General features: G+C 38.1%; 2 protein-coding genes across 2 annotated transcripts; one reads left to right on the top strand and one right to left on the bottom strand.

The window, feature by feature from the left end:
* Nucleotides 1-201: 201 nt before the first annotated feature.
* LOC111877136 (cytochrome c1-2, heme protein, mitochondrial) lies at nt 202-2,290 on the top strand. Its single transcript, XM_023873666.3, has 7 exons — nt 202-339; nt 434-454; nt 523-623; nt 837-1,015; nt 1,102-1,381; nt 1,511-1,582; nt 1,659-2,290. Exons 1-7 carry the CDS (start codon nt 336-338, stop codon nt 1,956-1,958), a joined length of 957 nt encoding a protein of 318 aa, XP_023729434.1. The 5' UTR covers nt 202-335; the 3' UTR covers nt 1,959-2,290.
* Nucleotides 2,291-2,844: 554 nt separating this feature from the next.
* LOC111877137 (uncharacterized) lies at nt 2,845-3,673 on the bottom strand. The gene has a single exon (XM_023873667.3). The coding sequence runs from the start codon at nt 3,440-3,442 to the stop codon at nt 3,083-3,085; it is 360 nt and encodes a 119-aa protein (XP_023729435.1). The 5' UTR covers nt 3,443-3,673; the 3' UTR covers nt 2,845-3,082.
* Between the last annotated feature and the right edge of the window lie 13,246 nt (nt 3,674-16,919).

Raw genomic sequence — 16,919 nt, 5'->3', positions numbered from 1 at the left:
GAGAATGACGATGAAAAATATAAATACAAATCATCTTATTTTCAAATAAATAAAAGACATAAATATATCACCTACTTCAGGCAAAAAGGCTTTTTTGAGGTACAGTATATAAATATTATTAATTAATATTAATATACGGCGGCTAAGATTTTGAGCGAATAGAAGATTATCGAACAAGTGGACCAACAGTGAGTCAATGACTCGTCCAATTTTAAGCCGTGCATCTCAGCGCCAACCTCAGCCTCTTCCTTCCCTTCTTTCCGATCGCTACCACGCTGCCATTTTTTCATTCGTCACTCATCAACTCCTCTCACTTCATCATCGGTTCCACAACCATGAGTAACTACATTTCCACGTTGCTTTTAATTTCGAATTTTTATGCCTAATCCAATCCAACTTAAATTTCTTTGTTTTGGTTTTTGATTTTATACAGGTTTGTGTAAGAAGATTAATGGTAAGGAATTCACGTATCTAGTGAGCTGAAACTCTGAATTCTGATGATTCAATTGACTTCTGCACCAGGTTTCCGACGAATTGGGCGATTTGTATCCGGAATCACTCGTCAGAGACAAACTCCAAACCTATCAAATGTAAACGTTCAATCAAAGCTCACTGATTTCAAGGTATTACGTTTAATCTTCTCTCTCTCTCTCTCTCTCTCTCTCTCTCTCTCTCTCTCTTTTAGTATCATGATTGCTAGATTACGATTACGAAGAATTAGGTTTAGATGTTTAGCAGTCACGATATTGAAGACATCCAAATTACTATTCTGATCATCATCAGTGTATTGATTTTCTGCATAAAACAAAATCGCAATAATATTTGATGATATTCAGGCTGAAGATGGATCCAGATCTGGTGCAATTAGAGTTTTCACTCTCCTAGGTGCAGGAATTTCTGGGTTTTTAAGCTTCACAACAATAGCTTATGCATCTGATGAAGCAGAACATGGCTTAGAATCCCCCAACTACCCATGGCCTCACCAAGGCATTCTCAGTTCATATGATCATGCTTCGTAAGTAAAAATCTGTTATTTACCACATCTTACAATCAATGATTTTGAATTTTGAGATTTTGGTGTTTGATAATTTGTTTGAGCAGGATCCGAAGAGGCCACCAGGTGTATCAACAAGTCTGTGCTTCATGTCACTCAATGTCACTCATCTCTTACAGAGACCTTGTTGGTGTTGCATACACTGAAGAAGAAACAAAAGCCATGGCAGCTGAGATTGAAGTAGTTGATGGGCCTAATGATGAAGGTGAAATGTTCACTCGACCCGGTAAACTCAGTGATCGCTTCCCTCAGCCTTACGCAAATGAACAAGCAGCTAGGTTTGCTAATGGAGGCGCCTACCCCCCAGATCTAAGTCTCATCACCAAAGTAACTTTATCATAGTATTTTTTTTTTTCTTAACACAATGGTGTTTTTAATAGTTGTTTACCCATTTACAATATATAAAAATATATAATTTTTTTTTTAATAGTAACAAGATTATTTTGATTGTTGTAGGCTCGTCATAATGGTCAGAACTACGTGTTTGCGCTTCTTACAGGCTACCGTGATCCTCCTGCGGGTGTTTCGGTAAATTCTTTTGTGTGATTTTTTTTTTTTTTTTTTGGGGTGATAATGTTTTAATTTGTTGTTGGTGAATTTTTAGATGAGAGAGGGATTGTATTATAATCCTTATTTCCCTGGTGGAGCGATTGCTATGCCAAAAATGCTTAACGATGGTGCTGTTGAATATGAAGATGGAACACCTGCCACCGAGGCTCAGATGGGAAAAGATGTTGTCAGCTTTTTATCATGGGCTGCTGAGCCTGAGATGGAAGAAAGAAAACTGATGGGATTTAAGTGGATATTTGTGTTGTCGCTTGCACTTCTGCAAGCTGGATACTACAGGCGATTGAAATGGTCGGTTCTCAAGTCTCGTAAGCTTGTGCTTGATGTGGTCAACTGATCTTACTACATCTTCACTTCCATGTATGTATTGTATACCAGAGGTAAACGCCAATAAACTTATTTCGTCATATGATACATATGTCGTTAGTTTACGTAATGTTTTAAGTTTCATGCATTTAAAAAATGCCATACTGTAAGTTTACCATATAATATTAGAGGGAAAACTGAAAAGTAAGTCGTTGTTATTTGTGTGTCTCCTCTCTATACACCAAGAGAAGCAATTTTATTGTGTTTAAACTTTAAACCAAGGAAACTGTTGTTTATAGATTAAGAGAAACAGATGTTCATGTAGTTGCATTGTTATATGTATTCTAGTACCATTTTAGACAATCGGCTCAATTGCATGTCAATCGGGCACTTTGTGTTTTTTTTTTTTGTTGGAATTAATCCTTCGAATTCGAATGAAGCTTCTCGCAGGGATTTTTCTTTTTATTTATAAAATTAATTTGTCTTTGTAACATACAGTAATTTAAATATATTGTTAAAATATGGTTATCACAATTGTTTTACCAATCAAATTATGACAAAAAACAAACCATGTACAGCTCTTTTTTTTTCGGATAAAATTATCTCCATATTTCATGGGCACTGCAAAAATGGCAACATTACAATTTGCCTCGATGTCAATACAATTTGAATTGCAATAATTGAAGCGGCAAGTTGATCAAAAAGACGCCAATGATGGTTGTTTATGCCATAACTTATATTGTAATTGTGTCTTTTTATTAAAGAACAAATTGATGATAATTGTTTGTGATAATTAGATTATAAGTGATCAAACTCATGGATCTATTATCATCGATGCATCAAAATAACAATGGAGTATTCAATGAGGAATTTTGAGATCTGTTAAAAGAAATCTGATAATGAGTTATGATGTCTAGTGGTACTAAATTACAAATCATTGATAAACTGAATCGGAATTGTGCAAAATTACACAGCAACGAGATGAAATCAACTGATTTGATCAGAGTATTGTAGATGCTAAAGATGTTAAAGATCTATCGTGCTATTACTAAATACTAATTGATTATTGAAGTCGACAAATTGCTAGATGCAGCAAGCACTAACCGTGTACTGATCTTCCGGCGACACCATCGCCTCAACAAGCGCGCGGCGACGTCAGCCGTCTTGACGGCCGGAGACATCCGACGCAAGGCGAGACGCGATGGCGGAGTGGTACATGATGTCATGGAAATTAGCTATTTCACTGGTCTTCATCCGCAGTTGTTTTGCTTTTTCCTCAGTGAAGCATCCAGGAGCAAATCGTGATCTACCGTTGTCCGGATCGGAGGTTCCAGTTACCGATCCGCCGGTAGCAGTTTCCGGATTGTGAATGTAGTCTGGATCTGATGGCATACCGAAGAGCGGGGTCCACCACTTGCCGGAGGCGGATGCCGCCGGTGGCTTGATCCGGGTAACCCGGTTAGCGGATGAGACCGTGGTTATGGGATGGAAACAAGTTGGGAGAGGCGTCGCCATTGATGAGGACAAAACGAAGGCGGAGATGGAGATGGAGATGTCGATGGGGAAGAGTGAAAAAGTGGATAATAAGGACGGTGAGTGGAATGGATAAGGCTGTACACGTGGTGCCACGCTTATTTTGTGCTATGTGCGCTTACTTGTGCTCTCTCAAATTACAAGTGAAACGATATTTTTCAATGGGTCATTGGCATTAGGTTAAGAGTTTGTAATCCTAACAAAACTAGGATTTTACCTGCGGGGGGAGTAATCTATTTAAGAAATAGCAGAAAGGAAGTTGTTATATGTTGGTCAGAAACTTAAGAAGATATAAGTTTACAAAGTATAATAGTGAGGGACGAAAACCATGTCAAACAAAAATAACTAAAATTATATATATATATATATATATATATATATATATATATATATATATATATATATATATATATATATATGATACGCATATAAAAATAAATAACTAAAGATTGTTTTTAAATTAAAAAATGGAAATTCAAATAATTAATAACGTATTATATGTGTCCCGACTTAGACGTAGGAAACGTACATAAAAATAAGCACGAAAAGATAAAAAAAAGTTATATTGAGACGGACTAAAATTTATACCGACATGTGCATAAATAATATATTTGTTTTAAATCAACGAACTAAAGTTATAAATTTATATGGAAACAATTTATGTAGAAATGTTAGTCACCTTTAATATATATATATATATATATATATATATATATATATATATATATATATATATATATATATATAAACCTTTTTTATTTTCGTGTCGCCAACATCAAATTTACATCCTTCATTGAACGTCACGTCAACTGCCTTCTGAAACGATGTTATGGACACCAACGTCGATTCACAATGCCTATGTTCCACTGTGTCGTATCTCATGACCGCTTCACTGTTAATGTTTCCCAAAGGACTACGAAATTGTCCCTCTTCTTATATGATTTTTCTTCCCATATAATTATCTCTGATTCCCCTCGAGACGACGTCTCCCCTTCTTATCTCATATTAGGGAAACATCAAATTTACGTTACCATGTAATTGTTCTTACTTCTCTTCTACATTCTACCATGACACATTTTTCTCTGATGCTGAATGGTTATGGGTTATTCGCAAAGGTGATGAACAACCTTTAAATAATCGTTGGAAATTGTTCACGCAAGCGATTCAACTCTCTGCTTCAATAAAGGTCCAAAATGCTGATAATTGGTTTAAATCCCTTTCTGCGATTTTGTTTATGTTACCCAATACACAACCGCTTCTCTTCTCTCATTCTCTATTGTTCCATTTTCCGTTTTGACAAGAGATTTGATTGGTTGTTACTCTCCTTCATGTATAATTTCTTTCTAATCCCTTTCCCCTCCTACTCCCGAAACCCTAACACAGGCCACCACTTATCGCATTACCACAGATTAGATTCAATTTTCTTTAATATATTTCACAATTTGGATTTGATAAAATGGGTTCTTTATCCTCTAATCTTATTCTTTTTCACGGTGAAGAAAATGGGTTACAGAAATTAAGGTTAGTAGTTTTGATTTTAATTTAATTGATTAAATTTTTATATGGATTCTGGAGGAAATTAGAAATGGATGTTTGGATGTTTGATGTTCTATACCTTCATAAAAGTACAACATCTGATCAATTACTAAATCAAACAAAACTGGAGCAAGGGAATTGATTAATCTAGAGCTTCTTCAACGATAGCAAAATTAACTAAGTTTTCTGTTTTGGGGTTCCTCAAGATTTTTATTTTTATGTATGTTTTATTCAGAGTATTTTATTTTTTCTTCAGGTTGTGGTTGGTCTGTTGTCTCTCTCTCAAAACCCTAAGAGTTGATTTCTCAATTTTTTTTCGTTGTTATCATTTTTTGATATTGAAGATAAGATTGGTTCATCTTATTTTTTCAATAATTTAGAGTTTTCTAATTTGTTGAAGTGGTTATTTGTGTCTGTATTTTTAATCTTTTAAGTTATTTGTCTTATTCAAGATTTTAGGGACCATTTCTGATTGGCATGTTGATTATCTGCTTCATATCCGCTTCTGCAAATTGACTAGATTCGTTATTTTAGTTTGTCATATAAGAGGTCTGTATTAAATAAATAACAAGTTATTGGCATGTGTACAACCTTACTTCTTCGCATCTTCACTTAAATCTTCTTTGAGAAAGTTCCGATTTCCAAAAAGATAGGTTTTTTGCTTCCTATCAAATTCCAGGAAATCGCTTTTATGATTATAAATCAGGTTTTCCCTTTTGCTATTCTAATGAAATAAAAAACTTTGAAGGTCTGATGTGCTTTTGGATAATCAACAAATTTCTGGGGATGCCTATCACCATGTTGTGCGTAGTGTGAAGAATGAAAGATCAACATGCATTCAAGAGATATTTCTTTCAGATTGGGCCTTAGTGTGCAAATGTTGGGTATTTATAGTTTGATACACTCTTGTTGCTTATGTAGTCTTATTTTTGATCACTGTCCTATAATTTCGATTTTTTCTTGGAATAGTGGCACCTCACACTGAATTAAAGTTGCTTTCAGCCAATGCTATTAAAAAACCTTGTATCTAACATGAGGTGAGCTTGAGTAATCATTTCCTATAATCGGGTACTGACTGCTAGACAAACAATACCTCATGAAACTTACGTTTATTTCAGGATCTCTTGGCAAGGACACTCAGGTGACATCTGTTATGTGCATTTTTTTTTCTATCGAGTTATAATCTATAATCGTAACAAGATTTTCACTAAATTCATCTACAGGGATGAGATTGTTAGGTGTAGGAAGAAGGCATATGATTATAATACGATTAAACATATGATGTTATGACAACATTTACATGACATCATATTGGAATTTGAGGTGGGACTTTGGTTAGATTGTGTAGTTTTGTAAGAATTAACTGCTTGTTGTTGCTTGTACTTGTAGTTCTTTGTTCAACTTTGATATGCCATATTAAGATTTAAGACAGGTTTTAAGTGTGTTCATCAGATTTTACTTTTGTTATTAAGGTTCTATTGAAATGCTTTTGTGGGTTCTGCTTTATACACCATTGCTAATTTTTTTTCTTTAAAATGATCACTTTTCATGTTTGTATGTTTCTTACAAATCGCCATTGACTAAGTCAGGGGCCTTGACTCTTGAGTATATCCACACACATATTCTTCCTCTGTGTATATACATGGGGAAGGTATAAATATTTAGATTTTTATATATCTTTTGATATAATGTTGGATGGTAAAGTGGAAGATGGTTTTGATTTATTGGCTATATGTTTACTTTTAGGTAGTGGGTTTTGGTTAAACAAGGTGTCTGAAGTGGGAAATACATCTTTGGCTACATGTCTTTTTGGTGCCTTCGAATATATGCCACCAAAGTAAGGGTTAGTTTCGTCTTTTTACAAAAAAGGTTGTGTGTATACATATATATATATGGATTCTCCTAAACAGATAAATGAGACTTTATTTAATAAGAGTTTTACCATTTAATATTACACGAAGACGATTTAGTTTTTATTCTTTTAGCTCCAGTAACAAGTCAAAACCAATTTATTTTTCATAAAGTTAAAACCAACTTTTAGTAGCATTTTTTTCTTAAGTTGTGTTTCTTCTATGGTTTTTTTTTTGTTGGAATAGAAGGATATATAAGGATTTTGCATTATTTTTGCTGGATCTTTTTTTATGTTGATGAAAATTGCAAAATTTCTCCCATCCCTATTTGGACAAGCTTCAGTATCTAGAATTAGCCTGGAAATATTTTTGAAACATCCTGAAATAAAGGTGAAAGGTATTATAATTACAATATAAGAATTGTAGGAAATAGTAATGGACTTTAACTATTTACAAATATATGTAATTTACTTTTACCTTTAATACCAATGTAGTTTCATTTCATTACCCATAATAGCAATGTAATTTCATTTTCCTTGCTCATAATGGTAATAAACTTTTATTTTCTTACCAATTGTAGCAACATACTTGATTATTTACCGATAGTAGGAACATACTTACAATTCCTTACACATAATGACAATGTACTTATGTTTCTTTAAAATATCGTAAGGAAATTCTCAAATTACCCTACATGGGTCGTGCTTAGCACGGACCTTAAACTTACCTAGTATATATATATATATATATATATATATATATATATATATATATATATATATATATATATATATATATATATATATTATCGGGAATAAAATAAAAGTTTAGAAAATAAAAAAGGATGAAATTGACATTTTCCAACGTTTGAATACGAATATGATAAAAAAATAAAAGGATGAAAATGTCATTCTATAAAATAAAAGGATGGTAGTAATATAAAAATAACATCGTGGATTAAATTGCCAAAAGTAAAAAAGAAGAATTTAAAGGATTGAAAATAGAAAATAAAAAAAGTGGAAGGGAACCGAAAGAAAAATGAAGGCCGTCGACATTGTTGTTTAGAAGATATATACTGTATACGGGGGTAGACACATTAAAAATGGAGAGGGTTAAAGTCATATTTGGAAAAATTCAAAGTTCAGGGAAATCGACATTTTAAAAAGTAATAAAAAGTCAAGTTAAAGGGGGGTAAAAACATCATTTTAAAACGTATAGCGAAGGAAATGTCATTTTTTTAAATAAAGGGGTGGAGTATGTATATGAATTCAATGTATAGGGAGTGCGAATGGAAAATAAAAAAAGTAGAAGGAAGGAAAAGAAAAGAAAATGAGCACCGACTTTTGTATTTAGAAGATGGTGGAAAAGAATATATATTCGTGGGATCACTGTAACTTTACATTTATGATATAAATTCATATTTTCTCTAATAAATAAATATTTTTTTTGACATATCACATTTTTATTTATTTTGTCATATTTAATTTTGTGGTTATTTTAAATTAATTTTTATTTCACTTGTAATTTTATGATTTTTCATTTTATTAAATTGTAGATAGTAATAAAAATTTTCCTTTTATTTTAAAAATTACCAAATTAAAGATTCATTAATTTTCTTTATTTATTTATCTAAATTATTTGTTTAAATTTAAAATAGAAAAAAAACACTTTAATTTTTTATAATTCAAAATTTTCTCACTTCTTTTATAAAAATTGATACTTTCAAATGTTTAGAATTTTGTATTTAGTTTTTTTTAAATAAACTCATGTAATACATGGCTCTCACACCTAGTTAATTATATAAAACAACCAATAAATAAACCGGGTCATTTGCTGCTTTTCAGTTTTCACTCTTATCTCGCCAGATATTTCGACTAATTCCTTTACTCGTGTTTCTCCTTTTTCACACAATCTAGACTTTAACAAAATTTCAAAAATTAAATTACTCATTTTCTCCTTTTTCACACAATCTATACTTTAACAAAATTTCAAAAATTAAATTTTCTTTTGGAAAGGAAACTTTCCTGGGATACCTCCGGAGCGACAGGTGGAGTTCAGGATTGACCTCGTTCCTGATGCGGCTCCGATAGCCAAGGCACCGTATCGGTTGGCTCCTCCCGAGATGCAGGAGTTGTCTACGCAGCTACAGGAGTTGCTAGACAAGGGATTTATTCGTCCGAGCAGTTCACTATGGGGAGCCCCGATCCTGTTTGTGAAGAAGAAGGATGGGTCGCACCGGATGTGCATAGACTATCGGGAGCTGAATAAGGTAACGGTGAAGAACCGTTACCCACTCCCGAGGATTGATGATCTCTTTGACCAGCTTCAGGGAGCGTCTTGGTTTTCCAAGATCGATTTTTGTTCGGGATACCATCAGATGAGGGTCAGAGAGGAGGATGTGCAGAAGACCACGTTTCGGACGCGCTATGGCCATTATGAGTTCATGGTTATGCCGTTTGGGCTCACCAATGCTCCTGTCGCGTTCATGGACCTCATGAACCGCGTATGCAGACCAATGCTGGATCGGTCTGTGATAGTTTTCATTGACGACATCTTGGTTTATTCCAAGACACAGGAGGAGCATGAGGAGCATCTGAGGGAGGTATTGGAGACCCTGAGGAGGGAGAGCTTGTATGCCAAGTTCTCCAAGTGTGAGTTTTGGTTGCGCGAGGTGCAATTTCTCGGACACCTTGTCAACCAGAACGGGATTCTGGTCGATCCGGCCAAGGTCGAGGCCGTGATGAGGTGGGAGGTTCCGAAGTCTCCATCTGAGATTCGGAGTTTCCTAGGATTGGCAGGCTACTATCGGAGATTCATTCAGGATTTCTCCAAGATAGCCGTACCCCTGACGCGGCTGACGAAGAAAGCCGTAGTCTTTCGGTGGGGACCCGAGCAGCAGGCTGCGTTTGAGACGCTGAGACAGAGATTGTGCGAGGCGCCAAAATCTCGATTCTCTATTCATCCAGGGGCAACGAAGATGTATAGGGATCTTCGTCTAGATTATTGGTGGCCCTGCATGAAGCGGGATATGGCTTGGTACGTCGAGCGGTGCTTGACCTGCAGGAAGGTCAAGGCCGAACATCAGAGACCGCATGGCAAGATGCAGCCGTTAGGCATCCTATTGTGGAAATGGGAGGATATCACGATGGATTTTATCACGAAGCTTCCCAGGACCGCGCGTGGAGTAGATTCGATTTGGGTCATCGTGGATCGGTTGACCAAGAGTGCTCATTTTATTCCGATTCAGGAGCGGTAGTGCCGTTAGAGGATATACAGGTTGATGACAGCCTGAATTACATTGAGCGTCCAGTCGCAATCCTCGACAGGAAGTCGAAGGATTTAAGGAACAAGCGAGTGGAACTCGTGAAGGTGCAATGGCAGCACCGGAAGGGATCGGAGTGGACTTGGGAGCCGGTGGAAGAGATGATGGAGCATTACCCCGAGCTGTTTCAGGATCGAGCAGCAGACTTCGAGGACGAAGTCTAAAATAAGTGGGGGAGATTTGTAGCACCTGGTTCCTGGTATGTAAGATATATCTGAGTATTTTGTATTTTGGCCTTGGACTCGGCGAGTTGGAGGCCCGACTCGCCGAGTAGAGACGAGACTTGGAACGCGGTTAAGTTGGCGACTCGACGAGTCCATATTATGGAATCGGCGAGTCCGCGCTGTCTGATGAAACCCTAATTTCCAAGGGTTTGCACCCTATTTAAACGACCATTTGCGCCCCAAATCCGCCCCATTCACCCTCAGAGCCCTACCCCTCGTTCAAAGCTTTATTCCTTGAGAGTTTGAAGCATTCCTAGTGTGTTTTGAAGTTTTGGAGAAGGGAGAAGAGTGGATCAAGAAGAAGAAGAGGAGGTCAGCCATCTTTGAGCAATCTCAGAGTTTCCCTTGAGGTAAAACTCGATTTCCCCCCTCTGTTTTCATGATTATTGTTCCTTATAACTCCATTAAAGCCCTTTTGATCCATTTCTAAGCTTATGTATGCTTGTGGACTCTTAATAAGCTGAGTAACTCCTAGATCTAGGTGAGATCGAGCTCCTGGAGCTTGGATCTACTGCCTTTATGGACCCATGTTGCATGTACACCCTAGATCTACCCTTTTTGGTGCATTTTGAGCCCTAAAACCCTCATTAATGAGTATCTACACGTAAAATTGGAAACTTTACGTGTTATCCATGCTCTAGGGACCCAGATCTGTGGATAGCATAAGCTGGATTCAAGCAAAATCGACCATATAGAGACTGCATGGTAACGACTCGGCGAGTCGTTCATCTGACTCGGCGAGTCTGCTCGCGAGTCTCCGAGTTTGTCCCCTTTTCGTTATGTCGAGTAGAGTAGTGAGTCACGGGGTGTGACTCAGTGAGTTGGAAGCCGGACTCATCCATGAAGGAACTCAGCGAGTCATTGCCCTGACTCGGCGAGTTCAAGGCAATCTTCTTAGATCAAGAACAAACTCGACGAGTTGTTCATACAACTCGGCGAGTCTCAGCATAAGTGTTCATCGGATGAAGATGAACTCGGCGAGTTGTTCATACAACTCGGCGAGTAGGATGAAGGACTTGAACATCAGTTTGGAAGGAGAACTCATCGAGTCAACGCCTAACTCGACGAGTAGAGACGGGATCCAGGTCAGTCGATTGGACAGGGACTCGGCGAGTTGGCAAGCCAACTCGGCGAGTCGGGTCAACTGAAAGTTGACTCTGACTTTGACTTAGGGCATGATTAGGGGTAAAATGGTCATTTTACCCAAAGGGTAGTTAGCAGTGGTTGATTGAGTATGTTGTGGGAATTACAGCCGGAGGATTTCCGGAGCAGCAGTAGACAGTCAGTTCCCGATCAGATCAGCAGCTACTTCGAGGTGAGTTACCTTCCAGTAGCGGTGGGTCTACGGCCACAATGTCGGCCCACCAGTAGGAGTTGTATGTAGATGATTGTCTCTGTGATATTCATCTAGGGTTTACTACTACCTATGTTATGTTTATGTGCTAGTATGATATGATGCTATGTGCTAGTGACAGTAGGGGGAGATAGTCCCCGAGATATCCGGTCGGTAGGGCCGAAAGGGTAGTCATACCCAGCCATGATAAATAGATTCTAATATTGTGATACATGTTATGTAGTAGTAGTAGAGGGGAGAAATAGTTCCCCAGTATCCGGTCGAGAGGACCGAAGGGGAGGCCAGCACCCAGATATGCTAGGCAGTATCCGGTCGAGAGGACCGAAGGGGAGGCCAGCACCCAGATATGCTAGGCAGTATCCGGTCGAAAGGACCGAAGGGGTAGGTCGGGCACCCAGATATGCCTGACAATATATGTATGTTATGTGATTATATGGTATGTGGTATAGTGGGGGAACTCACTAAGCTTCGTGCTTACAGTTTTCAGGTTTGGTTTTCAGGTACCTCTGCTTCAAAGGGGAAGGAGCCGACGCGGTAGCGGCCTATCACACACACTCTTGTTTCCGCAGTTATGAGTTTATTCTGGGATTGATACTCTGATATTTTGGTTGTTCAAATGTTGTGGATTTCAATTTTGGTTTTCGATGTGAAATGGTTTAATTAAACAATGTTTTAATTATTAATGTTTTCTAAGTAATGTTTTAAAAACGAAATTTTTGGACGTGAAAATTGGGTTGTTACAAAACCCTTAACAATTATACGGGTTTGGATCATACTTTTTGATTCGTTTACCCGTTAACGACCCGTACCTGCTAACCATTTTATTAAAAGGGTCGGGTATGGATTGTGACATCCCCAAAATCTCGGCCAGAAAAGACCGATTTTCATTTATGCTTTTAAATATTTTCAGAGTAAATCCTTTTGATTTGAAAGAGTTGCGGAATTTGTTCCCAAAAACAAAACATGATAAAACATTGTTTACCGAAGCATTTCATAAAAGAAATGTATTTTCATTATAATCAAAACTCGGGGTGTCATGTTCCGATACAGACCAATAAGCATAAACGAATACATTACAAGTCATATAACAAATATAAACATATGCAGACTTGCAAACAAAACAACTTGATGGTTCATCCATCTCATGCCCTTCCGCCACTACCTGTAATACAATTTAAAACTGAGTGGGTCAGGCTTGGGAGCCTGGTGAGCATATAGGGTTTTCAACCCACAATAAATATCATATTTAATTTTCACCAACCAACAATAACCCAATTACCCATTCCCGTTATTCTCACTTTAATGTCCCTAAAACAACTAACATAAGGGACCTAGTCTAAGAATATTTCATTGAGGCGACAACACATGCTTCGGGGGTACCTCAACAATATAAGTCAAATAAGGCAACCATGAGGGGGATGGAGTACAACGAATGAACACCCAAGTTCATTAACACCTACAGGTGGCGAACCTGCTAATGTTTCCACAAGACTGTCTAGAATAGCCAGTGGTCGTCATCTAAACTCCGCTAGATGACTCAATCAAACAACAACGAGGCCTCTCATCTGTTTATTACACACCAACGGTCTACCCATGTTCTACCCAACATATTAGTAGATAAAAATATACATTTGTATACATAGTTTAAAGAAAACCTGTATAGCATGCTTTAATCAACACATATATCACATAACAGATGAGGCACACACACACATAACATGTATCTCATAAAGAAATAAGCAGATCTATAAGATAGAAGAGAGTGAATACTCATTCACACATAACACAACCAAATATATACACATAGCACGTATTTTTATATAAAATACTTCGTATTATTGTATTAGAAGAAAATAACTACACACTCACTTGATCAGAAGATGATCCGACAGCACTACGGCTTATAGAAGTAGTAATCCACAGCAGATCTGGAAGATCTTCACAAAAATCGAACTTCTCGCGGGCAGAGCTTTGACTCGGGAACCGCACTTCTCGGGATCTTCGGGGTCTCGGGACTTGCCTCGGGGCTAGAGTATGATACCGGGACTTCGGGATAGCTTCGGCACGAAAAACGATGCAAAAGACTAGAGAGAAGAGAAGAAATTGAACAACAAAGAAGGCTGTCTTCGGATCCTTTATATAGAGGCTGGAGCCTCGGAGTACGCGGGGCGTACTGCCCAAAACGTCATTGCTTACGTATCCGAAGTGCTCGAGTGCGAGTGTCGACATCCCTCGGAGTACGCGGGGCGTACTCGAGTACGCGGGGCGTACCTCGGATCAGATCGGTGACTCCTTCGGATAATGCTTCCAAATTTTGATTTAAATTTAAATACAAAATGATTAGTAAACTTCGGAAATTCATAACTTCTTCATACGAACTCCGTTTTCGACGTTCTTTATATCCACGGAAAGGTGAGACCATGCTCTACGACTTTCGTTTAGACTCCGTCGGCTAATTTTGACTTTATTTTTATTAATTATTTTTAATAGGCCGCGACAGAAACTTTCGTTATAAATTCATAACTTCTTCGTTTGACGTCCGTTCTCGCCTAACTTTTTATCGTTTCAACACCAATAATGAGATCTTCGATTCTCATTTAGATTGCTTCGGCTAACAACCGCTCGATCTCAAATCGAGTAAAACAGGCTGTATATCGCTAAGTCGGAACCTCGATAAATCATAACTTCCTCATACGAAGTCAGATTTGGGCGTTCTATATATATTCGGAAACCTCGTTTCAATTACTACAACATTAACCAAAGATATTAAGTTTATTTTACACTTAAATTTTGACGCTTATTTTTATTCTTAATTAATCAAACCACATAATTAAGCAATTAAGCACAAAACACATAATACTCAAATAATACACTTTTATTATTTCAAAACGGGTTACAAAGGTTAACCTAGACTATTACATTGCTAAAAATGGCAAGCCCGGAAACACAGGCGTTACAATTCTCTCCACCTTAGAATGATTCCGTCCCCGGAATCACACATCAACAAACAAATGCGGATAGCGACTCAACATGTCACTCTCCGTCTCCCAGGTGAGATTCGGCCCATTCGTGTGTTTCCATCGGACAAGCACTAACCCAACCATTTTGCGTCGCAACTTCTTAGTCTTTCGGTCAACAATTGCCTCTGGTTCTTCAATCAACCTTTTGTTCTCATCAATTCTCAATTCAGAAATTGGAATTATATCGGGAACTTCTCCCGTGAACTTCCTCAAATAACACACATGAAAAGTGTTGTGAATTCCATTCAGCTCTTCGGGTAATTCGAGCTTGTAAGCTTGATTCCCAATCCTTTGAAGGACTTTAAACGGTCCAATAAACCTTGGACTCAACTTTCCCCTTTTACCAAATCTTATAAGTCCCTTCCACGGCGAGACTTTAAGCAAAACCGAATCTCCAACGTCAAAAGTCATCGGTCTTCGCTTCTTTTCAGCATAGCTCTTTTGACGATCTTGAGCTGCTAACATTCTTTCCCTAATTATTTTCAACTTTTCAGCAGTTTGATGAACCATCTCCGGTCCCATAAACTGCTTTTCCCCAGCCTCAAGCCAACAAGACGGCGTACGACACTTCTGTCCATACAAAGCTTGATAAGGTGCCATCTTAATGCTCGAGTGAAAACTATTATTATAGGAAAATTCTACCAACGGTAAATGTTCATCCCAATTACCTAGGAATTCCAAGGTACATGCTCTCAGTATATCTTCAAGTGTTTGTATTGTTCTTTCACTCTGACCATCAGTCTGCGGATGGTAAGCTGTACTTAAACATAACTTGGTACCCATTTCCTCTTGTAGACTTTTCCAAAACCTTGAGGTGAAACGGCTATCACGATCCGATACAATCGTTAACGGAACACCGTGAAGCCTCACAATTTCCCTCACTTAAGAATTTGCAAGCTTCTCCATAGACCACTTCTCCTTGGCCGCTATGAAATGCGCACTCTTAGTGAATCGATCAACGACCACCCAAATCATGTCGTGACCATTCTTTGTTCTGGGCAGTTTAGTGACAAAATCCATAGCAATGTCTTCCCACTTACCCATAGGCACATGCAAAGGTTCTAAACTCCCGTACGGTTTCTGATGTTGTGTCTTGACTCTCGCACAAGTCACACACTCGGCCACATACTTTGCAACATCAAGCTTCATCGTCGGCCACCAGTAGTAGGGTTTCGGGTCCCTATACATTTTAGTGCTACCCGGATGAATCGAGTACATGGTCTTGTGAGCTTCTTCCATCAGAAGATCCCTAATTCCTCCTGACTTAGGTAACCAAATACGATCTTGGAATACCTTCAGTCCATGACCGTTAGTACCAAACACCAATGTTTTACCCAAACGATTCCTCCTTTCGGTCATTTTTCTCAGAAGCTTCCTCTTGAGCTTTCTTTATACTTTCCACAATGGTCGAGACAACTTCAATTCTCAACGCTCTTGGCCTCTTCCTTTCAAGATTGACCTTCCGACTGAGAGCATCAGCAACAACATTAGCTTTACCGGGGTGGTAAAGTATCTCGCAGTCATAGTCTTTAAGTAATTCTAGCCAGCGTCGTTGCCTCATATTCAATTCTTTCTGATTAAAGAGGTATTGGAGACTCTTATGATCAGTGAAAAGTTTGCACTTCGTGCCATAGAGGTAATGCCTCCATATTTTCAGAGCGAAAACTACCGCTGCCAACTCCAAATCATGAGTCGGGTAATTCTTTTCATGCTCTTTCAACTGTCGAGACGCATATGCTATCACCTTTTCTCTTTGGGTCAAAACACAACCCAATCCAACACCAGACGCATCGCTAGAAACAGCGAAGTCTTCAACTCCATCGGGTAGAGAAAGTATCGGTGCCTCGCATAGCTTCTTCTTTAACTTCTCGAATGCTTCTTTATGCTTCTCACTCCAAGCATAAGTAGCTCCTTTGTGGGTCAAAGCTGTTAATGGAGCAGCAATCGAAGAAAAACCTTGGATAAACCTTCGGTAATATCCGGCTAATCCTAAAAAGCTTCGAATCTCCGTGGGACTTTTCGGTTGTTCCCACTTCGTCACAACTTCGATCTTTGCTGGATCAACCATTATCCCTTCTTGGTTGACCACGTGACCCAAGAATTGGACTTCACGAATCCAAAAATCACATTTGGAGAACTTTGCATACAACTTC

The sequence above is a fragment of the Lactuca sativa genome, chromosome 4, assembly GCF_002870075.4.
Source record: "Lactuca sativa cultivar Salinas chromosome 4, Lsat_Salinas_v11, whole genome shotgun sequence".
NCBI classification, from domain to species: domain Eukaryota; kingdom Viridiplantae; phylum Streptophyta; class Magnoliopsida; order Asterales; family Asteraceae; genus Lactuca; species Lactuca sativa.
This window is presented reverse-complemented; position numbering and strand designations above follow the sequence as displayed.